General features: G+C 31.7%; 2 protein-coding genes and 2 long non-coding RNA genes across 6 annotated transcripts; 1 reads left to right on the forward strand and 3 right to left on the reverse strand.

Annotated features, from left to right (window-relative positions):
- The first annotated feature begins 1400 nt into the window (after positions 1–1400).
- On the forward strand, positions 1401–19126 carry Shab (potassium voltage-gated channel shaker cognate b). The gene is made up of 4 exons (XM_015936698.3): positions 1401–2183; positions 8304–9164; positions 16319–16747; positions 17587–19126. The coding sequence occupies exons 1-4, from the start codon at positions 1401–1403 to the stop codon at positions 18379–18381; spliced, it is 2868 nt and encodes a 955-aa protein (XP_015792184.1). The 3' UTR covers positions 18382–19126.
- LOC149093663 (uncharacterized) lies at positions 8188–8691 on the reverse strand. Its single transcript, XR_016199198.1, has 2 exons — positions 8554–8691; positions 8188–8485 (listed from the first exon to the last, which is right to left on the reverse strand). It is a non-coding gene; the product is annotated as an uncharacterized LOC149093663 (long non-coding RNA).
- On the reverse strand, positions 12883–14544 carry LOC107368812 (uncharacterized). Of its 3 annotated transcripts, none has more exons than XR_001570219.3 (4): positions 14419–14544; positions 14012–14104; positions 13567–13847; positions 12883–13499 (listed from the first exon to the last, which is right to left on the reverse strand). It is a non-coding gene; the product is annotated as an uncharacterized LOC107368812 (long non-coding RNA). The 3 variants fall into 3 exon arrangements; XR_016199197.1 differs by lacking the exon at positions 14419–14544 and adding an exon at positions 14158–14176; XR_001570218.3 differs by lacking the exon at positions 14419–14544 and having other exon boundaries at positions 14012–14305.
- A 612-nt stretch (positions 19127–19738) lies between the features above and the next one.
- Positions 19739–22551, reverse strand: LOC107368661 (uncharacterized). The gene is made up of 8 exons (XM_015936527.3): positions 22303–22551; positions 22013–22157; positions 21316–21455; positions 21054–21150; positions 20787–20947; positions 20294–20725; positions 20064–20229; positions 19739–20001 (listed from the first exon to the last, which is right to left on the reverse strand). The coding sequence occupies exons 1-8, from the start codon at positions 22349–22351 to the stop codon at positions 19767–19769; spliced, it is 1425 nt and encodes a 474-aa protein (XP_015792013.1). The 5' UTR covers positions 22352–22551; the 3' UTR covers positions 19739–19766.
- Between the last annotated feature and the right edge of the window lie 3005 nt (positions 22552–25556).

Genomic DNA, 25556 nt, shown 5'->3' on the forward strand with positions numbered 1-25556 from the left:
AAACTGAACGGAAGATGAGAGGATAGAGGGTGAGGGTGAGGGAGGAAATAGGAGTGAGAAAGTGAATTACAGGGTATTCCAGTTGCATGCGCAATCATGAATTGAAATATCACCGAATTTTGAACAGGCGTTGGTTGAGGCTTTGATGCGCAGGTTTTAGGTGAACCAGAGACAGAGTCATGGAGAAAGCTGGTGATGATTCTGGCTGACCCAGTAGATTATTAACGGAAGAGAAGAGGAAGAGAAACAGAAAGCGAAAAAATCGAAACATAGAACCAGTTTTTTTTTCATTTCAGCCTTTTTTTAATATCACTTTACTCTTTGCTTTCATTTCATTCTCATTGAGTTACCCTGTAGTTCTCAGTCTTTCTCTAGTCTCTTTTATCATCATCTTCATCGTCATGGATTCAGTGACTCACTCACTCATCATTTTCGTCTTCATCTTCAGTTAGCGAGTGAGAAAGTGAGTCTATTGAGTTTAACTTTAACTTGCATATCGAAACAATCTTGAAAGGAAAAGAGAAACAAAACAAAAAAGCAAATAAAGAAAAGCCAAACACAAAAAAACAATGTTGGTCAATGTTTTTTACCACTTCTATTACAACTATTTTGATTATTATGATTATGATTATTTTATTAATGATAATTTAAAGGTATGAGATGATATTAATTTGCAAGAAAGGTACTTTATTGATTGTTTGATACATTATTTTGGTGTTGAATGTTTAATGCTACAGCCAACAGTCAACAACCAACAAGTATGCAAATATGGATCCAGGATTATGATTCAATTATATTACAATTGTGTCAAATTGTTACTCCTTTTACAATAATACAAGTTTCCTTTTGTTTTTTATTGGCCATCAATGAATCGACCAATTTGATCTGATCATTCAATCGCTTCTATTTGCTGTTCAATTTCATTCTGTTGCTCATTCGTTATTTTTCATTTCTCTTTTTAGTGCCTAATACTAAAAATTAATTAATCTGTGCAACTAAACAATGACAACAACTAATGTTATTATAATTGTTTCAACGATCCTCACTGTGATAAAGTAAACCTTTATTTACAAATTGTTTACCTCAAATTTACCCTTTCATTTTCATTTTTGTAATTCATTACAATTCCTGCCAACAGCTTGATCAGTGTTTGTGTCTTTTCATGTGTATGCGTGTGCATTTTTGCTATACATAGGATTGTCAATCCAGAGTGTTGGCTGGTCTTCAATCCGAATATGTATGATTTGAGAAAAAACAAGTGGATTGTGATGACAAGTGAAATTGTTGACATCGACATTGATTCCAATGGATTTTAACTTTCGATTGTTTTAATCGTCACAGCTCTTCCTTCCTTCCTTATTCATCTTCTTCTTCTTTTCCCATTTTTCGGCTTATTAACAATGTCCTATGCTCTTCGAGCAGGAAATAGTGATAGGTCAACTGATATCGCAGCTGAACCAGGTTCGTTTGGTGTTGGACCCAGTTCAATTGGACTCTCAATTGAAGCTGGTTACCAATCAGCTCATCACTCACCACTTCATAATGGACTTGCCACTGGTCTCTATCATAGATCAAGACGGTCAGTCACCGGTCCAATCAGCAATTTAGATGTGATTAATAAGCAAACAAGATCAACAAGCACGGCTGGACCAACAACAGCAACGGGACCTGAATCATCTTCTGTAGTTCGTTCTCGTGCTCTTAATCGTCGGGTCATTTTGAATGTTGGTGGCATTAAACATGAAGTATTATGGAAAACATTGGAAAGACTTCCTCATACGAGATTAGGACGTTTGCGTGAATGTACAACACACGAATCGATAATGGAATTGTGTGATGACTACAATCTGATCGATAATGAATACTTTTTTGATCGACATCCTCGTTCCTTCTCAGCTGTTCTCAACTTTTATCGAACAGGTAAACTTCATCTGATTGAAGAAATGTGTGTAATGGCATTCAGTGAGGATCTTGACTATTGGGGTGTAGATGAACTCTACCTGGAATCATGTTGTCAGTACAAATATCATCAACGGAAGGAACATGTTTATGAAGAGATGAGGAAAGAGGCTGAATCCTTGAGGCAAAGGGATGAAGAGCACTTTGGTACTGGTAAACTCGCTAAATATCAAAAGTTTTTTTGGGACATCATGGAGAAGCCACAATCATCAATTAGTTCAAGGGTAAGTTCAACTATAATCAGTCATCCCAACCAAATTGTCCAAATAATGGAAATACGGGGTGTTAGAAAATCAACTAGACCTGTTTGAATGATAATAACTTCGAAATTGTTGGGCCATTTTTTTAATTTTTAGTATCATTAGAAAGCTGAAAGTCCAACTTAAAAAGATTTGTTCATTTTCAAAAGGAAAAATTCTAGACCGAACTACCAATTCCATGCGATGCAAAAAATTGTGAAAATTTTAGGTGAAATTTGAAGCAATTTTGTGTTAATTTTACTATGGGATGAAAATTCAATAATAGGGAAAATTTTTGCTAGATAATTAATTGAAATAAAAACTTGCAGCATATTTTTCGACATGTATCTAAGATTCTTTTGACCTTAAAAAGTAAGAAAAATTCGAAAAACCAAAACAGAAAAAAAATTAGTTTTCGTCCATTTTTGAGAGCTAAAGTTATGCGAAAGTTCTTTTTTCTATTCTAATATGTTTTCTAGTCAAAGACGATTCTAACAATATATCACGAGTCTGTTTACTCTGCTTGGTTCGAAAAATATTGAAGCGCAAATAGGTCTAGTTGATTTTCTAACACCCTGTATTTTCACTTTTATTTCCGCCTTCATGAAATGTTCAATATTAAACCTGTTGACAATGATAAGAATAAGAAGAAAATTCTTGGAAAATATATTTTAATATAATTTCAATTGTTCAGGTGTTCCACTTTTCCCAGTTAATATTGAACTTAATTTGCTATTTACCTTTTCAGTCACTGGATTCTGAATCTATTTAAAAGCAAAAATATTGGATTAAATATTTAGTCAGTGATTCCAATCTGGACTCAACAGTTTTCATTATTATCAAGATTGTTGGATAAAGATTGAGCCATGAAAGATGATATTGTAAATAAGGGAAATAGCTTTTCTTTGAATCATGTTTAGATGCAAAAAACGTTGAGTCTCTTCTTTGTTGCTCTTCATCATTTTCATCCTCATTCTCTTCAGGATCATCTTTTTACTTTGATGAGTGCAGTTTGGCATCTCAATGTTAACCAATTGCCAGAGGAAATTATGCTAAATGTGATGTTGCTGGGGTTTCCTCTTCTCTTCCTAAAATGATGCTAAATTTAAGAACCTTTTCCTCATCTTTAAATAGATTAACATCTTTTTTAGTCGTAACTCGGTTAAGTGTAGACATCAACAAACTTATAGATAATTTAACACTGACAAACGAAACGATTGCTATTTTTTAGTATCAAAACTTGATTTAGTGACTTGAAGACTGAGTGACAATTTAGTTTGTGTACACAAAGATTAACCTCTTATTGGGTTAATCAGAGTTAATCAGGATTTCAGTGTTTCTCTCCATTTATCTAACCCTGAATTTGAATGTGTATCTAATTTCACCGTAACAATCCTGCAACTTGAAAGGATTAACTGAAAGCTATTGAAATAGACTCATCTTGATTGACATTCATTCAACTAGAAATAAATAAAGATTCAGTTAATCAACTGGTTTCCAAATTAAATGTTGAACATTGAACAAGTCAACGACCATTTATATAATCCAAAAATAACAATCATATGGCAACAATCAATTAATCAACCTGATAAAGTGTAAAGATCGAGATATGCATTAAGTTAATTTGATCAGTTAGTATTATGTGAATGGAAAGGAAACTTGAAAAATATTACAGATGAAATTAGATCAGAAGACAATCAGATGAGGCAATGAAATATAAGAATCCAACATTCATGATGATTTATGTTACCAGGAGAAGCTGAGAAAAAGATAAAAAACAGAAGATGATGATTTGGTAAAAAACAAGATAAACTGGGAATGGAGTTTTCATTATTATCATTATTGGTTATACTGAGAATGAAAAAAAGAGAAGTAAATGCCCGTTTAATCGATACTCTTATGATCTTCAAATCGATTTTCTGGTTTACCCTGGCAACACCAAAATTATTACAATTTTCATCCATCATCTCTATCATCATTCCTCTCTCTCTCTCTCTTGTACTTTGTGGGTCTCTCCACCCAAGTTTATGTAATAATTTTAATAGTCTGAGTCCTTCAATGAAAATCAAAAGGAGGAGGAAAGGTTCACTACAGTTTATATTTGTGGTTACATTTCAGTTGTCTCATTCAGATTATACCAAAGAGAATTGATTCAGTTTTTTATCAATGAATGTGAGTTGCATAATTAATTGTTGTCATTGATGAAACCACTGATCAAAATAAGATCATCAGGTTATGCTTTACGTAACTCAATCTGTTTACTATTGACTGTTTTTTCCTGGTAACTTGATAATTTCTTTCATTGACTTACAAACATTGCTCTTTGATCACAGTTGATCGGTCATTTCTTGATTATCCAACATGTTGATCATCATTTTGTCTTTTCAGTTGTTCGTGATAGATATTATTGAATCATTCATTTATGCTAACATCTGAGTTGTGATCATTCAATTGTTGCTCATTAAACAATAACAATTATTGATTTATCCCTGTTAACATTCTTGTCTATCCTACTCAATGGTAATGATAATGATATCTGAACTATCTGGAATGATCATAAATCACTTTATGGTAGTATTAGGGGGTCTCACGCAAATCGAACCAAATTTGTTATTTTACTGAATTTAATCTGATTATTGTATTGAGATGAATTTCGGTAATCAGTATTTCAAGTAATTCAAATATTTTTTGCAATTAACAAAAATTAAATATCTCAATTAGTTTAAGAGATATTTAAATGCAATTAAAAAAGACAAAAAATCAAAAATCAAAAACGAGCTGTATTTTGAAAAATGGTCGAAGGGGGGACCCTATGCATGAACTGTATTTTTTATTAAAATCAATGTTATTCAATGGGACATGTAAATTTTTGTCATTTTATAATTGCATTTAAATATCTCTTAAACTAATTGAGATATTTAATTTTTGTTGATTGCAAAAAACATTTGAATTACTTGAAATACTGATTACCGAAATTCATCTCAATACGATAATCAGATCAAATGCAGTAAAATAACAAATTTGGTTCGATTTGCGTGAGACCCCCTAATAGTTCACTGGATTAAAAGGAAGCGTTAGATTTTTATGAGAAGAGCATCTATTCAATTGAACATGAGCAATTAACATGAAAACACGATTCAAGAAGTTTCTTTTTGCTAAATCTTCAAAAACTGAAGCCTTTTACTTTTGAAAAATTAGTTTACAAATGAATGAATCCGAATTTGAAAATTGTACTTTCAATAATTAGTCTGAATGAAGCAAAGATAAAGCTTCATGAATTTTCTGGCTAAACCCAATTTCTGATAAAATTAAAGTTTGGTTCCGATTTAGCTCGTATGATTGATCTGATTGCAGTACCAACACTGACTTGTGAGTTACTGAAGCAAAGATATTGATTAAACAATGAGAAATTAATTCACTAATGGATTGATTGCTAAATGGATAAAAAGTGAATAAAGTTGAGTAAAAAAGCAAATCCTCTGACTAAAGACTTGATAGAGTCTGCAACAAAAATGACATGAAACCATCAACAGCTAAATTGTAACATTAATATGGATAATTATCTGCATTTAAAATCGTCAATTAACAGCAAGAAAATAAAATTAGATATCATATGTCTCATGGGAATGGCAATAGTTCAACAATTTGCATGTTAAATTGTGCTGATTCAAGTTGATTGTTGACACGCAGTGGTAAACATTCAAGAGTAACTTGACTTTTATCCCAATAAGGTTACATACACTGGTTAACATATGTTAACACATTTTTAATTAAATCACTATAACCACCACAGCTAATGACGTTATAGGTAACAAAATTACACAATTAATTTAAGTATAAATTAATGTAAAATAATGAAAATAAAAAACAAACACAAGTGGACAAGCGAAGTGGACAAGCGAAGTGAAAACGTGAATAAAGCGCCTTCTAGAAACAAGCCATTTCACAGCTTTACCAGATTTCCAGCTTCTTAGCTTTTCGGCTGATTGCACAGTATTTATTAATTTTACATAATAATTCTATTATTGGGTATTTATTGATTAAGATATTTGCTTTCAATTTAATTACAAGTTAGACCTAATTTTAGCTTCTTTTATTGGCTATTGGTCATCTCAAGATAGTACCGGGCGTTTTTTTCTCATTTTACGCCTTCATGCAAGCATAACTCACGAACAGTTAGTGCTACAGACTTCAGATTTAAAACATAAGCTTATCTAGATTGCACAACGATAAGTTCAAGTGCTCAAGGTTATTCAAGGTCAATTCTTTATTTGACCTCTAATTGACATTGAAAGGTCATTTTCTGAAATCGCAAAATTTTTCTTCTCCGATAGTGTTAGTTACATGTTCATAACTCATACTGACTAAAGGATATGGGTGATTCCTTAACATTCAGTTGCTCAGGAAAAATTCATTCCATCTTTCCAATGGTATGAGTTATGGATATGGAACTAACACTATCGGGTCCGAAAAATTTTGCGATTTCAGAAAATGATCTTTCAATGTCAATTAGAGGTCAAATAAAGAATTGACCTTGAATAACCTTGAGCACTTGATCTTATCGTTGTGCAATCTAGATAAGCTTATGGTTCAAGTCTGAAGTCTGTAGCACTAACAGTTCGTGAGTTATGCCTGCATGAAGGCGTAAAATGAAAAAAAAACGCCCGGTATAGTGACTCGATTACTCTTTTCATCCTCTTCTTGGTCATTTCATTTCATGGTTCAATCTTTTCCTTTACGGTCTTTTTACTCATTTTTATCAGCAAAAATCACTTGTTCACTTCACCAGGAAACATTTTTGGTTCTTTCAAGATGTCACTTTATTACCTTACATCAACATTTCTTCTTCCATCATAACTTTCCTTGTCTTCACCATCATCGACTTCATCTTTACTCAACAATCTGACTTAATGACAAACTTTGGCCTTTAGTACCTGTTTGACTCTTAGTATGAAATATGAATAATGTTTCATTTATCATTATTAATGTCGTGGTTGGCTGTGATGAAAGCAATTGTTACTTAACGCTTAATCTTATGCAAAAACAGAAATTAATCAATAAAACCAGTAAGAAAGCAAAGGACACCAGAATAGAGCTTAACGGTTCGTTTGAGCCACGAATTTACGAAGTTTCTTCATTTTGACTCAACAGGCTTAGGCATGCAATTCAGAGTCATCCTTAAATTCCGACTTTACTGAGGAAACGCTTAGTATAGATCGATAGCAATGGTCTATTCATCCACTCGAAAAGTGTTTGCGTGTTAAAAATGTTTAGACTAAATTCAATTAAACTTGCAAAATCTCAAATTAAATATTATTATCAATAGATTTACTAAACCAAGAAAAGACCTGAAAATCTCAGAGGATAGCATTTAAAAAACAAGAATTTGTCTTCAAATTTCATGAACGAAAGCGCATTGAGCTCAATTATTGTTTTCACATGTTTAATGTCTTTTCACCATAACAAGAAGAGTATGGTTAGTGGACATTAAAGACAAAACTTGTATTAAAAGTCATTTTTTGTTTATCATCGATAATGTTTAATGATTATCATGGCATTTACTGTTTGTAAATGAAAATAATTGTCTTGTTTCATGGATAGGGAATTGACTTGACTGTATTTCTTGCATTCTGCTTTTCTTCATTAACTTGAACATGAAACCAGATAAAACTATCGAGTAATAGAGAATGTTGATTTGATGAATAAATTTTCTCTCCGCATTCTCTGTTATTCTGATTAAGCTTGTTGATTGATGATAACATTAGACTAACAAATTGTCTAGCCTCGAACAAATAAGCTATCAATTTTGTTTGCAATAATGTTCAAAAGCTTTTTTCAGATAAAAAACAATATCGTCTTAACAGTAATAAACATATTCAGCGAAAGTGCAAAGAAATTTTCGATGATTTTATGCAAGTAATTTATACATTCAGAACCCATGAAATCCAATTATATTCATGTGAAGTAAAAAAGGCTGAAAATGGACTAATTAAATGCTCTCGAATACTTTTATTTAAATTGACTAATTCGATTTTCTTTTCTTCTTTTCATGAAATCGCATTTGATGGCAATCGGAAACTATTATTGATTGTTGGATGATATCAGGTTGTCGCTATCGTTTCCATCTTATTTATTGTATTATCAACAATCGCATTAACACTGAACACAATTCCTTCCTTACAAGAACGTGATTCAAGTAATGAACCAAGTGGTGAAAACAGTCGTCTAGCTGTTATTGAAGCCATTTGCATTGCCTGGTTTACCCTTGAATATGCCTTAAGATTCATCTGTTCACCCAATAAATGGAAATTTTTCAAATCTTATTTAAATATAATTGATCTTCTTGCCATATTACCTTTCTATGTTAGCCTTGTAATTGAACGCAATAACCATTCAGAGGATTTTGCTGATGTTCGTCGATTGGTCCAAATATTCAGAATCATGAGAATCTTGCGTATTCTCAAGCTTGCTCGTCACTCCACTGGCCTTCAATCCTTAGGTTTCACACTCCGCAACTCATACAAAGAACTGGGACTTTTAATGCTTTTCCTCGCCATTGGAATAATGATCTTCTCTTCATTGGTCTATTTCGCTGAAAAAGACACCAACAAAGCATTCACTTCGATCCCTGAAGCCTTTTGGTGGGCCAGTATTACGATGACTACAGTCGGTTATGGTGATATTTATCCAGTTACCACAGCTGGTAAGATTGTTGGAGGTGTTTGTTGTGTTTGTGGTGTACTTGTTGTTGCTCTGCCCATTCCCATTATAGTCAACAATTTCGCTGAATTTTATAAGAACCAAATGAGGAGAGAAAAGGCCTTGAAACGAAAAGAAGCCCTCGAACGAGCCAAACGTGAAGGTTCAATAGTCGCCTTTCCTCATGTTAATCTACGTGATGCCTTTGCAAAGTCAATGGACATTATTGACGTTCTCGTTGAATCTGGTCAAACGCAAACCCAACAGGTAAGGGTCTATAGAAACACATTGCATGTTGTATTAGCTCTTTTATTTTAATCACAATTAGTGAACATAATCATGAGTAAACTTGCTGCTTTTTAATTTTCGAGTTTCATATTATTTAACCTTATTTTACAACTCAATTCTTGAATAACAAAATCAATGATTTAATGTTAAAATCTCGATCAGTTTATATTGATTGATTTGGCATGAACCAAGTCATTTGATATGCTAAGATATACAATTAACAATGATCGATTAACTTGGAGCACAATCAATTTCGGTTACTCTGTATTTCAATGTTAATCTATTATCAAGTGACTCAATATTCTTACAAATATGTTAATAACAAAAGACAATCAAGAGTGATTACTGATCAATATCAAATTGTAAACATCTAATCGCAATGTAATCACCAAAAAAATCATGATTCATGTTCCACCTCAACTTGAGTATTACTTTGCATAAACTGTAAGGAATTGATATTTTTATCTCAACATGGTTGAATATAGTTGAATGTTTGTTGACAGATAATCATGAAAATTGCTTTTTGTAATTTTCATGAACATTGTACATTCTCAATCAGCAAATAAACCATTAAATTGGAAATGCCTTGATTTACCTTGCACATTCTGCAACAACCTTTAACATTTCATAACAGTTTAGCTTCGAGAAGATCTTGAATCATCATTATTGTTGTATCATTAGTGGAACACATGAAACACTGAACATGAATATTTGAGTTAATTTTCACCTTCCAATTGATAGCGATTCAAAGTGATAAACATTTGAAATTATTCCAATAATTCAATGAAATACATCAATTGGTGTTGACATTTCAATGAAATTTGTCAGCAAAAAGATTAAATTGCAGAACAAGTAATTTAAATTGCAAAACTGTGAGTGTGAAAACTTGTGAGTTCAGACTGGTTCAGATAATTCCTTCAAACATTTCATTCAATCCATTGAAATATCACTTTGCTATTACCATATAAATCTAGAATGGGTTCAATTTGATCAGTTGAAATTCAATAAACAAAATAAATTATCACACGAACTGTTATTGCACAGAATTCATTTATTTTTGCTTTTTTTGCCTTCAGTGAACTCGATACAATTTATAACATTCACTGGACTATGATTTATGGTTAATTTTGGATAGTCAGTATCACATTATTATGGAATGATTCACACAATTAACAGCAAAAAATTTACATAATCAATACTTGAAGTTGGTGTTAAACTTGATTTACATTTGACGAATCTGAATTTGTTTAACTAAGAATCTTTGAGAGTAATATTTTCAGGTTTCAATGTGAGGATAATGGTGATGAGCATGATAATTGATGTGTTTACTTCAGATGATGGTGATAGTGAAGAAAGGTTTGTGAGCTTTTTGATAGTTGAATGAAAAAGATAAGTAAAGTGTTGTTTTAATGCAAATATTAATAAAACAACAGATTATTATCATTAAAGAAGTAAAGTGAATTATGATGAATCTGGTTAGCTAATCTAATCATAATTTCATGAGTTTACTGGCAAATTCATTTTTCTGGTTTTACATTTCATTCTTTTATTGTTGCCTTTTTTAACCCAAATCTTTGGAAGTGGATCATTCGGGTGAAAATCAAAATGCTTTTGGTTTTCACCAGGTTATGGTTAAGAGTTAGCATTAGAAGAATTAAATTAAATCTTTTTATTTAAGTTGATAATTATTTGATAAGATGATCTTCTTGTATTCAGACAATAAACGATTTCTCTTAATTTTTAATCGATTATCCCTTTCCTTAATAATGATTGTTTCATGTTTTATTGAATTTTGCTTGTTAGACTCGTTATTTTTTGACTAAATGAGTTGAACGACGAGAACAATTAAAGTGTCATGTGTTTGTTAAGGTGAAATAATGTTACTCATTGAATTGTTAGATCGATAGATTGTCTAGTGAATAATATAACCTAATAGCTGCAACAAATGAGTTCGTTTAACTGGTTAAATGTACAGTAAAATTAGCATTAAGGGGAAGAAGTAAAATAAATAATTGAAACTGTCTGGCTGACCAGTAATGATCTTGCTAAATATTCATAAAAAAGTGATAAATCTTCTTGGATATTGTTTCATTGTTATCATGAAAATAGCTTTTTGAGATTCTTTTCATTTAAAGCCATAGGTCAACACTGAGGTGTATATTGTTAGGCAAATCATTTGATTGTAAGGTTAAGAATGGTTGAATTATCCTGGTTCTGCACTGAGCTTTTATCTCTGTGTCCATTATTTGTGTGATTTGGGAGGAACAGAGGAAGGGGACAATCACGATTTGATATGATGAAAGAGTAAAGGAAACTGATGAAAGTAAAGATCAACAGGCGAGTTATATTGAGTTGTAAATGATAAGGGTTTAAGTGAAATTATGAGACATGCTCATGAGTATTATTAAATCAATAAAGAATCGATTTAGTGAATGGTGTTGAAAGTTGGTGGATGAATAAAAGTTGTTGCTGAATTATAATCCATTATCATGAGAGAAAATAATAATGACAAATTCCAGGTCACAACAGGACATAAAATCAATATGTTACTTAAGGTCATCATGTGAGGTTGATGGTATTATAAGGCTGGATTTATAACTGATTTCATCAAATTCAAAAGACAATCTTTCATGTTATTCTCAACAATTAGTTGATGAAAATTCATACAATTCATGAATACAATGAATAATTGGTCAGCTTATCATTGATATTGCATCCAATCACATAGTCAATTATAAACTATTTCAAGTGTTGTCCATTTCTAATGATTGATATGGTGTCTTGGTTCAAGTTGGTGATTGATCTACACTTAGTCACAAAATTTGGATATTAAGTATTAGCAGTAAATAAAGCTCATTTCATGATATTGATTAGTTTTTGATTATATTCAATGTAGATGCGTATCAATCATAGAGAGAAGCTGACACTCAAAACTATTTACGTTTATAATTTGATGCTATTAATTGATATAAATGATTCGAGCCTTGCATCCGAGCATTTTGATCAACTTGTATGAAATAATAGCAAGTAATCCTTAGTTTCTAGTTCCCTATCCGCAATGAACCTTACATATTTAAAAATATTATAAATATTTAAAAATGTAAAAAATGAGTTCAGATAAAATGATACAAGTTTGACACACTTTTCACCAGCCATTGGGATTGTATTAATTTACTCAATTGATTGCCAATATGACAAAAACAGGAACCATACCTTAAAGTATCTTGAGAAAGAACAGGGAGAATTAATTATTGTTTTCGTAAGTATTGATGGCAGCAGGACAACTGGAATGAAATACATTTATAACAGCAGTGTAATTGAATATAACTTAATAAGGCTGAGGAACAGAGGCCAAATGATGTTATTCAACGAGAAATGATTCCTTATAGAGTGTTGATGATTTCCAATCATGATACAAACATCAGCATCAGGATGGCTTCAGTCAATTTGATTGCTTTCCATTAGGATAATATGAGTCCATTGATCCTTAAAAAGAAGGGTTTGCCTACTGAAATGTCCGTCTTTTGGAGGAAAATATTGATTTTCCGAATGGTTGATTTTGCAATAGAAAATGGGAAAACACAAAAAATAGATTTTCTGACATGCATTTCTTGTCAGCTTTTGATCAATCGTAATATTAATAATTTACCTTACTCGTAAGGAGGTAGGTGGATGATACTATAAATGAATAACGACATTTAGAGGATTAAATAGCTTTCAATGAATAGTTGACATGATTATGGATGATATAATCTAGAAAAAAATTAGCGTAGCATCCTCTTTCATTCATTTTTTACAACCAACTTAGCATGATGCACCAAGTTTTGCTTTGACGTGAAAATATCTCATAAAAATTGAATTTTCATATTCACCAGGCTCTGAGGAAGTCCTTCTTTATTTTGAATATCATTTTAATATCTCCTTCAACAGCTTGAAGACTATAATAGTAAACTCAAGATGCTCTGTGATGAAAAATGAGAAAACATATTGTTAACAAGAGTGGATCCTGTCAGAGAGTAAGGAAAGACAATGGTGGTTGAACAATATGTAAATAGCTCGAAAGCTTGAAGTTTTTGATTATCAAGAAGATATCGAAGCCAAGTCGGTAAAATTTGTAATTTTTCGGAGGATCTCCAGTATCGCAATGCAAAAACATAAATTGTCCTTTAGCATAATTTTCAAACGTAATTTCTTTAGGATTCGTGGTTTCTTGAACAATTTAAGATCCAATAGTTGGCAAACGAACATCTTTGCAAACAAATTAATGGATTCCCTCATTATTCAACACTTTAACTCCACTAAAACAAGCAAAATCTGTAATAGAAAGAAAAGTAGATGTAAATATAAAGAAGCAAAGCAAGCTGTAAATGATTAAACTTACCATTAGTTACATCAATGTCATCGTTATTATAATTATCTTCATTATTGAATCATTTTAGGTAAGATCAATTCACAAGCTATAATGAAAAAACTCAATAAAAATGAAAATGAATAGAGAATGTATTTCTAAATCAGCTGTGAAGCTTCTCGTTTAAACAATGGTTAAAACAATCACTAAACCCATCAAAAAAAGGTGATTCCAAACCTCGCACAGTCAGGAAGGAAAGAGATAATGATAATGATGTTCTAGATGATAATATTAGTCATCTCCATAATGATTATCTGAAAAAGAAAGAAATTTGGATTATTTAACTGGAAACACTGGAAATAATGGAAACTGGCTGAAAGACATTTTTAGAGTCCAATGTATCTACAATGAAATTTAGCTAGATACATTAGATATTGTAAAAATAATCCAATAATGGGAATTTGATAAAATACTTTACCTTATAAATTGTTTTAATATCCAGATTAGTCCAGAAACAAGACCACAATTGTATTATTGTAATATTAAACGGTTGCTCCTAAGAGTAGTTCAGCTACACATGTTGAAAAAACGGTTAGGAAAATAAAAGTTAAACTTGTGACTCACATTTTCAGTTGTTCTTGGCAACATTTCTTGTGTAACTTTTTGCAAGGTAAGACAAATAATCTCAATTTTCTTTGATAACTACACCAGCCAAAGAGTAAAGAAGCTCTTTACTCTTTGCACCAGCTATTAATTATATCAATTTAACCCGGTAGACACAAAATTATTTAGATATTTTTATGTTAGATGAGCTTCTTCGGTTACTTTTTTGTTTCTAATGATTAATCAGAATATCAACAAGTTAAAGTTGAAAGGTTCACTTACAATTGAGCGCACATCTTTTGGACATTGTTAATTACATTTAACAGTTGGATAAACTTGTCCCTACATCTCATATAACATCAACACATAGTTAGCCATTAAATTGAATTAGACAATGTAATTCATTGCAAAATGAGTTGGGTTAGTGAGGCCTAACAAATCTGTTGACCAGTGAAAACTGTTTAACCAGTTGGAGATTATTGATTATTTTTTTTAATTTCAGACATTCACTAAACTATTTTTTATACAATACTAAACATTATGTTTTTAAACAATCCCAATGCAAATGCGACTTTTAGTTTTAACAATTGATCTGATAATAAAGGCCATTGTGACCCAAGAAATGTACACTAATTTAGTTGATTGCTCTCACAGGGACAACAAGGAACAAGAAACACTAAAGTCAGTGATTTTTCCACAATAATTCCAATGAAAATTGTCTCTCTTACCCAGAATATCAAGATTGACAATCATCTACCGACTGTAATCATTGTGAGTTGTTAAGTTCTGGTCACAGCAAAAGGGTAAAATAGTTGACTATTAAATGTTTTTCCTGTTCACTAAACACTTTAACGCCAATTCATTAGCTTTTCATTTAATTTATCGATTTCTTTGTCATCAACTTAAATACATTAACGAACCTGTTTCCCATTTGTGCACTTTGGTTGAGTCAACATTCACCAACAGTTTCCCTGTAATCAAAATTTAGTCATTCGCCTCTTATGAATCTCATTTTATGTCATATAACTGTAAACCATTGCTTCCATTTTTAAATAATCATTGATAACATTGCAATTAATTTTGACAATTATCTAACCTCCTTACCTCGTTGCAATACATAACCTTCGGCCTTTACCCAAAAATTGAAAAAACAAACAAAAGCAAAAATGAAATAACAAATGTTTTGAAAGTATAAGAGAAAAGCGACTTTATGATCTAACGGAGTGCTATTTGGATTAACATATTCCTCGTTCCTTGACAGCTCTAATAAGTTTGATTTTGGGTTGATTGTTAGTCTTTGATTATAATTTTATGTCTTCACCCAATTACGGGAATAAGGGAAACCGCTCTCCCAAACGGTTACTCATCACAGATGCGGCTTTATTTTGGTCCATCTTTTATCGTTATGTTCAAAATCTCGATTCTTCTCTTTTCTATTAATTTAACAGTTTGATCATCGAGTATTTAGTTGAGTAAACTCAAAGAGTTTCTGGTAAAAAGACTATTAAACTGTTAGAACGCCAATTTCCTTTTTGTGAACTGAGGATAAAAAAATGTTGACTCAGGATAAATCGGTTTCGATGATAATAATGATTAATAGAGACTTAATTGATTGATTGTGAGTTATTCCGAAAAATGAAGGCTACCATGAATGATAAAGAGGAAGAGGAAAATAGGATGAAGATGAAGATTAACATCGATCCAGTGAATATAGTGTGAATTCCAACAATTGAATTGCTGGTTCAACTATTTTGTTTGAGGCAAAAAGGAACCATAAATTGTTAATTTAAAGGAACAAAAAAGAACAGTAAATCGTCAAAATGTTTTTAATTGAACTTGAACCAAAAACGATAGATCTTGTCAATATTTTTTACTCCATTTTATCCTTTGTTCAAAAAAAGATTTAACCAGGCTAAATATAGATACTCTTATAGATTGTTAACCAAGCAATATTGATATTTTGATGGATAATCTCATTAATTCTGCAACATTAAGCCATTAAATATTATAAATGTAATCCATTAACAATTGCTTGATTAAAATTTCAATGAACATTTGAAAAAAGCGCTCACTCAGATTTGCCTCCTTTTTTAACTGCCATTACGGTGGAGCCATTTTTGTATTGAAAATGGTTGATCAATTTGTTTTCATTTTTTACTCATCTCTTTGTTATTTAATTTAGGATACTGGAAGTGTCGGTGGGGATTCGATACGGTTCACAAGTACTGGAGTTGGCTGTTTTCGCAGTTATGACCATACTATGTCAACTGGCCACTCAGCTCAATTAACCCGTGAAAAATTACGTCTTGCTCATTATCATCAAGGTGATCGTTCTAATGGTACCAATTTGATGGATCTTGAATTGAATCCACGAATGGATGTCATTACCAGCGACAATGAAAATATCAATACTGCAAATAATGGAATTACCAATGGAACTAATGTTAATATAAATACAACTAGTGACAAATTTTTAACCAACGATTCAATGAATGGTGTTATTGGGTTGATTGGAACCTCATCTACATTATCATCTTCATGTGCACCAAAAGCCTTATCAATCATGCAACAGGAAACTAGTTCAAATTCTGGTGCTCAATCATCATCTGCTGTAAGTAATAATTGTGATCAAAACAGTCCTAATGATAATATTGAAAACAATAAATCACCCTCTTGATCACAGTAATCAATTGTAATTCATGAGATTACCATTGATTGCTGCACAAGTCAAGATTTTTTGTTGTCACCATTTTTCTAATGTAAATTACAATGTATCAAAATTTATTAGATGGAAATGGTAATATTTATTATAATGTCGTCAACATTCAACTTGATGAAAAACAAACTCAAACTCAATGCTTTTCAAACCCTTCCCATCACGTTTTACCGACGCTCATTATTGTTAATTTTTCACGTTAAAATATCCTGAAATGTTAATATATTGTAATTAGCTATCAAATAATTTATGAAAGGTATTTTAAGTTGACTCATTTGTTTTTTATTTCACTTTTTGTTTTGTTTTCCCTTTATTTTTATTAATATTTATTTCCAATTGTTTGCATTTCTTTCTTAGCAAACATCAAGAGTTTAACTCTTTGTTTTAAATAAATATCAATTTTTTATAATCCATATTGTTTCATAGCGAAAATTGAAAGCCATTTGTTAATTTTATTTTAAATCAACGTGTTTCCATTAAAATCTATTGATTCTAGAAAGTCATGTAATATCGTTGGATCAGTTTAATCAGGTTTGTAACAGTATGATACATTTGGAGCATTTCAGACCAGAATTACTCATCAAACTCTCTTATTAAACTCAACTAATCACTAACTCTTGGAAGATTCTTTATTGCTCTAATATTTGTTTGTCTTACATTAATTTACTAACACTACTAACTTGAAAATTATTGTTCATAAATTATATTCATTCTCTCTCTTCTGTCTATTTCAGGAGCGGATAAAGGATTTTCTTGAAGAGATTGAGCAATCTTTAGTTAGTGCTGGAAATAAGCATGACTTTAATTCAGAGGGATTGAATGAAGAATTAATATCTTCCAATAGTCGGTCCGTATTGATGAGCAGAGTAAACCGTTCAATTGGACAGACAGCGATTCAAGAGAATGGGATGAAAAAAGATTCAGATTCTTCTGAAGTTGGCTCAATGGAATCCTGCAATACATATTCCAGTTGCTTCTCAACTTTTCATTCTTCCTTATTGGACATTCCATCCGATATTGTTAATTTAAAAGACTGTTTTACAAATAAGATGATTAATCAACAGCCTATCTCACCTCTACCATCATCATCGTCAACTAATATTACCTCACAATCAAATCTTCAGCTTCAAAATCAACCGACAAATAAAACTGATTCAGCATTAACTACCAAAATCATTGCTGAATTAACACCTCAACAAACATCATTAACATCACATTCATCACCAGCACTAGCACCAACACCGCCACCAACGTCCACTCCACCGCCACATCCTCTTACTTTACACCTTGCTTCATTACCAGTGACACCTGTAACATCACCAGTGCCTCCCGCAATCGAATCAATTTCAAGTCCATCAACTTCAATTCAAGCAGAATTAACAAGATCAAATGAAATTGAGACCAATCATGAAAGTGATACCAATGGCGATGGTAGTCAATCCAATGCCATTTTGACAACAGATGATCAGGCTCCTTTACTTGCTCAAAATGTATATATTAATCCTCTTTATAAATCCGACCCGTTGTAGCGCCGATCGATTTTTGAATATAATTCCGATTGGATCAACGATCAGGAAGTTGGTTCAAGTGACGTGAAAATGGTAGACAACTAAATGCTCAAGCCTGATTCAGTTCAGTTTTGCCCATATTTAATTCTTGGTCAATTTTCATTTGAAATGGAAAGGTTTACTTACTGATGTGTACACAATTACCGTTGATTCCAATAATCAACTAAACTTAGTAGCCTTAATTGTTGTAAATAGCGGGCAATGTGTTGAAAATTGAAACTTTACTTTGTCTTGCAATTGTTTTTATGTTGATAACTATTCATTATTATTTATTATTCTTACATTATTTGTACTAAGCTTTTTCAATGTTTTCTCATTCTTCACATTCGATCTTGTGTTTGCTATTTACACTTGAAATAAGAAATCAAATCAAAATTACAGGGCTGTTGAAGTTCAGGTGAACATTTGTTGAACCAAAAAATTACTTGCCTTTTTCAATTACCTTTTTGCCATTTCTTGAAGCTTTAAAAATTTGTGTTTATTTTTTTCGAATTCTCGTGATTGAACTGAATACTGCGAATCTTAAAATTTCATAAGAATTAGCTAGATGTAAATAATTGAATTTAAAGGCAAAAATTTGGGGACCCAAAACCTTGGACTTTAGCAGCCTTGTCTGATCTAAATGACATAATTTACACTTGTAATAATTTACCTTCATTGAATCTCAATCTTTTCAAAGACTCAATTAAAAGAGTTTCTAATTTAATTCTGAATCTTGTCTCACAATCTTCGTCCACACAAGTAATCGCATTTATAAAATGAACTGAAATTGAAAGAGAATCAATAATCCGATGAAATTTAATACTAATCTGTTTTTTAATTCCACCAAAAGAGGGCAGCAGTTGAACTTCGAAAGTTCAGTTCGTTGATTTTTACCATGATTATAAACAAATCCCTAGTCAAACGTTTTTGTAAGCACCGTTATCAATTGTATATTATAAGACATAATAAGAATGATGAAGATGAGAATAAGAGAAACTCACAACATGTTTAACCACATTAAAGTTGATTAATCAATAAATTATCTTAAATTATCTTAAATTCAACCAAAAATGATATTTGGACATTCTATGAACACCGAACCTTCACATCTTTTTGACCGAAATAGAGAGACACGTTTTGGTAGGGGTTTCTTCACGGCTCATTAATGTGCATACATTGTCCCATTTCTTGTCCAAATCCACGTTTTTTGTTCACTTTCGAAATTCCCGAAGTTTTCTCTTATTTGACGGTTTTATTTAACATACGTTGGTATGTGTAATGGTTGACTGAGTCCGATTGAATGGATAAAATGAAAGATGAATAATTAAAGTTGGGATTTAAAACGAGTACAAAATTGTTAAGATTTAATAAATAATAAAAAGGAATGAAAAAAGTATGAAAAGATTTGATAGCAATCTGGGAAGTTTCATCGAATCTCCATTACTCATATAATTACAGTTGAATGGGCCATAAGATTGACAAGAGTTCATCTCTTGTCTTCGATTCTCAGGAATTGATCGATAAACTGAGGTTGCATCAATATTCGGACAAACTTGGTTCACTATTTTACCAAAACAATCACTGTATCTGAGTAAACCGCTGAAATGAGAAAATATATTAATCTCTTGAAACTGTTTACATTCACAAACAAATTTATTTACCAACAAAGGCCTGACTTTAGATCTCGTGGATTCCTTGATTCTCTTGCCGAATCTCTTCGTTCATTGAGAGCTTCTTCACAGTGACGGCCGATCATGTTGGCTCGTTGAAGACACGAATCAATTCTGTCTATATTATTGTTGAGTGGCAATCCTGGTTGCTGGTTATCTGTAAAATGAAGGTTATTAAATGTATAATATAATAGTTGGATTAACTTATTATTCATTCATACTTAATTGCTGCTTGTTCAAGTTGACTGGTGGAAATGGTTGGTCAGGATTCAATAGTGGACTTGATGAACTCATGCTATTGAAATACATCTCATTTGGCAATTGATGTAATGGTGGTCTACCGAAGAAGCGATCAGACATAGGCCTTTGGTTTGGACTGGGTGGTTGATATGAATTGATTGGTTGATAATAAGCATCTCCATTCATTTGATTGTTGACATCTTTTGGACCAGAATTGAATGGGTTATTTTGGGTTGACTGAGATGCACCAGTGTTAAGATTATTAAAATCTACTGGAAATCTATTAGCTGGTAACCAAAGGCCATTGGCTCTGTTGTTGAATTCATTGTCAGCTGGGTGGAAATGGTCATCATTTTGATCATAATTTGGACTTCCTCGTTTTCCAATGTGATTGCCGAAAGGATTTGGGAAGCCTTGGATTCGGAGAGAAAATATTTTAGCAATTAAAATGCAATTATAATCATTAACTCCTACCTTCTGCTCGATCATGTGGTTGAACAGCACTCTCATTGGTACACAGCCAGGTCAAGTTGGAAGCCTTTTCAATCAAATATATCAAAACATATTCTCTTTCCTGGTATGAGCATTTCGAGTTGACATGATTCAAAATACATTTTTTATAACTGTTATATTTACTGTAAGAAAACAAACCACAATGACAATTAAACTTTGAATACTCAGTTAAATAGTACTTAAACACTCTCAATAATCACTAGTTAACTTTTGCAAACTTTGACGAACCTGCAAGACTTTAAGGTTATTTCGTCTGACTGCAACTGGTGTGAGGTTAAACAGTTGGTTACTTCAGGACTTTGGAAACAACTTGAATCACTCCAATCTAATTAATAGATAGAAAGAGACAATTGATGAAATTAGGAATAAAATTAAAACAAACTCAAAACAATGAAACTGAAATGCAAAACAGAAGATAATCATCACTTCAGCGTTCAAACATATGCATTAATAAAGATCACAGAAGATTAAGAAAGAACTGTGCACTTACCTCGATTTTTGCTGCACTTTTCGATTAAGTAATTTTTGGTTGAGTCAACTATGGAAGAAGTTGATTTTGTTGTTAAATCATCTCTCAGTGAACAGGTCTGAGCTAAATTAACAACGCAAGCCAATTTTTGCCGTATCACTCTAAAAAGTAAGCAAAAAGTGAAAAACGGTAAACAATTGATCTGGTTTCTTCCTCATTTCCAACTAGCAAAGTCAATTTACAAACCAATGCAATCTTATAGCCTTCACGGCAATAATTACAACCTTAAATGATCTCAGTCACAATCAAAGATTCGATGCTAACAAATTAAATGGCATAAACGTGAGCAAAATAAAGAGGCTTGAGTTGATTATTTCAATGACCACGCTAAATGTTATGACATTTTAATGTTGAATTTATAAAAGTAAGCAATAAATTGTGATTATATTGCAAGCAAAAATAGTAGGCAAACCATTGACTATTATTTTCTGGTCTCAAGGTTGATTTCTGGGTCTGGTATAAAAACAGGGATAAAAATCTGGTTTGATTCTCATATTTACAAGCTTTACAAACGTAATAACTACAGTTTTACTAGTCAATTATTACAGTCAACAATTGTTTTTCATTAAAATATGGTTAAGTTTGGTTAAAAAATGCAAGTTTAATTGTAAATGGTTTACTAACAAATGACTCGATTAAAAATAATAGTTGAACTTACCCACAAGTTGTCGATGACCAGGCTAAACCTAATCCATGGTAACCAGTATTTTGCTTCGATGTAGTTAACTTGATTGCCTCGGACTGACATTGATAAAGTATTTGACAGTCGCCAGTAAATGATTGACCGGTTGACACAGCAATATCTTAATGAAAACAACAATATAATTACAGTAATCAGTCAATTGTTAAGCATCAAAAACCTGGTCAAGATGAAAACAACAGAGCAAAACATAAACTCCAAACAAGCCTAACATTGGGCTGTAAACATCTTTATTAACGTAAACTTACTTTGGCTAAAAATGAGGATAAAAACAAAATAAATCAAATTAACATCCATTGAACAGTTTATATAATCGATATTAGTTGATCAACACTTTACTTGTTTCGTAAATAACAGTAGCCTTTTAAGGTACCACTTTCAATGGTTCTCTACCTTTTCCATTTTCTGGTTCAACTAACCATGATCAACTGCATTTCAGTGAATGATCAATTTGGTTAGCTTTGAATCCTCACTTTTAATAGTTAATTGCTTGTCATCGTTGTCAAAAAACGCTAAATCAAAAAGCCAGGCTTAATTCCGGATACTGAATCAGAATATATAAAAAGGCTAAATCTTTGGCTGATTCATCAATTTTTAATAGCAAGTCAGATAGTATCTTTGATTGTTAATTCATATTAATTCACCTTTAATGTCCACTCAAAACCGGAAAACTAATGTTGGTTTAATTGTTCAATTGAACGGTTTGAACGGTTGAAATTGATAACAAATTGAAAAGCTGATAGTCTTACCCAAAACTCAAAGTTTTAATTGTTACTAAAAAGACACAATCGTCAAATTTATGCAAAAATTGACAACAATGGGCAAAAACGGGTCTAAATTTGTTTTCTTCGAATTTAGACTCATGGATTATAGATTAGAATTATAGAGACATGAAAAATGCATGGATTACTGCTATTAAAAAGTATCTCTGACCTACAGTTTTCGAGGAAATCGAGGTCGAAAGTTAAAACTTCGATCGCCTTTTACTCAGCTATGAAAGCAGCTTTTTTCATGAAACACATTTGACGGATGTATCTTTTGATGGGAAACCAAAAAATACAATTGTTTTGAGAAATAGAACTTTCTTTTTCGGTTAAACGGATCAGTTCGATTTTTAGTTAAATCGGCCGCATTCTATAGCCGTAAGAATTAGATTGCTGAAACTTAGTATTTCTCGAAAACAATTGTTGATACACATCAGCCATTGAACAATTTTATCAATTTATTGACAGTTATCTTGATATTGGCCATTATTAGTAAAAATTTGAGCCTCGATATTTCGAGAATGGCATCACCTACAATCACCATTCTTTAGCTAATCATTGGATTTCATCATGGACTATGATGCATTGAAATTCTAGATGCATCAAGATCATACCAAAAAACTATAGCACTGAATTACTTATTTTGTAAAATTGGTTCTTGATTTACTCGAACACAAATCTTATGATGTCTTAGGGTATTCATTATTAAATGAATAAGCTCATTTTTTCGTAATTCACTCATATTATATTATAGCTCGCAATGAAATATAATGTTTAATGAGGCTCAAAGTTTTAAGACTAATGGCCAAAATTAGAGAACCGTTGTTAAATTGAGAAAAGTAATTAGTTCGTGATGCGAAGCAACAATTTTTATCCACAAATACTAAGTTTCAGCAATCAAATTCTTACGGTCACAGAATGCGGAATGTTTAACGGAGAATCGAACTTGATGTGTTTTACAGAAACAGAAAACTTTATTTCTTAAAATGAATGCATTTTCTTGACGATAATCAAAAGTTAGATCATTAAAATGAGTCTCATGAAAAAATCTGCTTCCATAATTGCACAGTAGACGATCGAAGTTTAACTTTGGCCTTGATTTCCTCAGAAAATGTCGATCGGGGATAGTTTTAAATCGTATAAATGGACATAGTTTCTATGTTTCTATAGACCAACAGAGTCTTAACTTGAAAGAAAGTAATTTTCACCGGTTTTTGCCCATTTATGTCAATTTGTGCATGAATGTGACAATTTTGTTGTCTTTGTGTCTTTTTAGTTACAAGCCACAAATCAAGAAAACGAATCTGAACCTTTATTAATGAGTAGACTGTTAAGATTCCCATGTTCTTGACTCTGTATTGAATTTGCATTAGTTGTTCATATTCATTGTGTTATAGCCCATAATGAAATATAATGTTTGGATAAAGAATGATGATTATTGGTAATTACATTCTCGAAATATTGCGTTTCAGTTTAATAACCTATTAGTTTTTTGATAGAATGAGGGAAATCAACATCAATGTTGTATTAAAATGGATTCCTAAATGATTAATAGCCAAAATCGGACTGCTATTGTGAGTTTACACCAAGAAAATGCTTAAATTGTAGCAAATTTAAGTGTAATAAACCATCTTTTCTTTAACTGTGCATAATCAACTTTAAACTTTTATTCGATGCAAGTTTTAGTACTGTTTGAGAATCACGTTGAGTTGAGAGTTAATAGTTTATAGATGTAAAGAAGTACATAAACTGAGTCCATGAGTGCTATTAAAATGATTCTCCGATAGACAGTTTTCGATCAATTAGAGGTCAAAGCTGAAACTTCGATTCGTTTTTGTTCAATTATGGAACAAGATTTTGTTAGGAAACTTATTTTCGTGAGGTAACTTTTGATAGGCAATTAGAAAATGAACTTATTTTGAACAATAACATGTCCTGTTTCTGAAAAAATAGATAAGTTCGATTTTCAGTTAAATCGACAGATTTTTGTGGTCGTAAAAGTTAGAAGGCTGAAACTTACTATTCATGCTCAAAAATTGTCTGTATACGTTGGTGAGTGGTCACTTTTTTCAAGTTAACAACAGTTTCCTTGATTTTGGCCATTGACCTGAAAACTTTGAGCATCAATATTTCGAGAATAATAGTACCCACAATCATCATTCTTTAATCAAACATTAGATTTTATTATGGGCTCTGAAAATATCGAAATTTAGATCATTCAAGATTCTAGAAAAAAAGTTAGAGCACTGTGTTACTCATGCTGTCAGATTTGATTCTTTATCGATAAAAGTAAATGGTTACGTATGAATATTCTTAATTAAATGGATTAGCTCAGATTTCTTCGATATTAAGTCATATTATGTGATAGTCCATAATGAAATCTATTGATTGGTCAACAAAAGATGATTTCAGATGCTATCCATTTCGAAATATTGATGTTCAAAGTTTTTAGGTAAATGGCTTAAATCATGCAAACTATCAATAAAATGAGAAAATCGTTGAATTGTTGATGTGTGGCGACAATTTTTATGCATAATTAGTAAGTTTCAACTTTCTAACTCTTAAGGTCACAAGAAACTGTCGATTAAGCTGAAAATCGAACTTGAACTGTTGTACAGAAATAGAAAAATTTATTTTGCAAAATTAATGCATCATCTGATTCATCATCGAAATTTACTTCAGTGAAATGAGTTTGGAGAAAAAATCTGCTTCCATAGTTGGACAAAAGATGATCGAAG

Source organism: Tetranychus urticae, chromosome 2 (assembly GCF_039701765.1).
Source record: "Tetranychus urticae isolate SD_2017Ah chromosome 2, NJAU_TeUrti_SD_1.0, whole genome shotgun sequence".
NCBI classification, from domain to species: Eukaryota; Metazoa; Arthropoda; class Arachnida; order Trombidiformes; family Tetranychidae; genus Tetranychus; species Tetranychus urticae.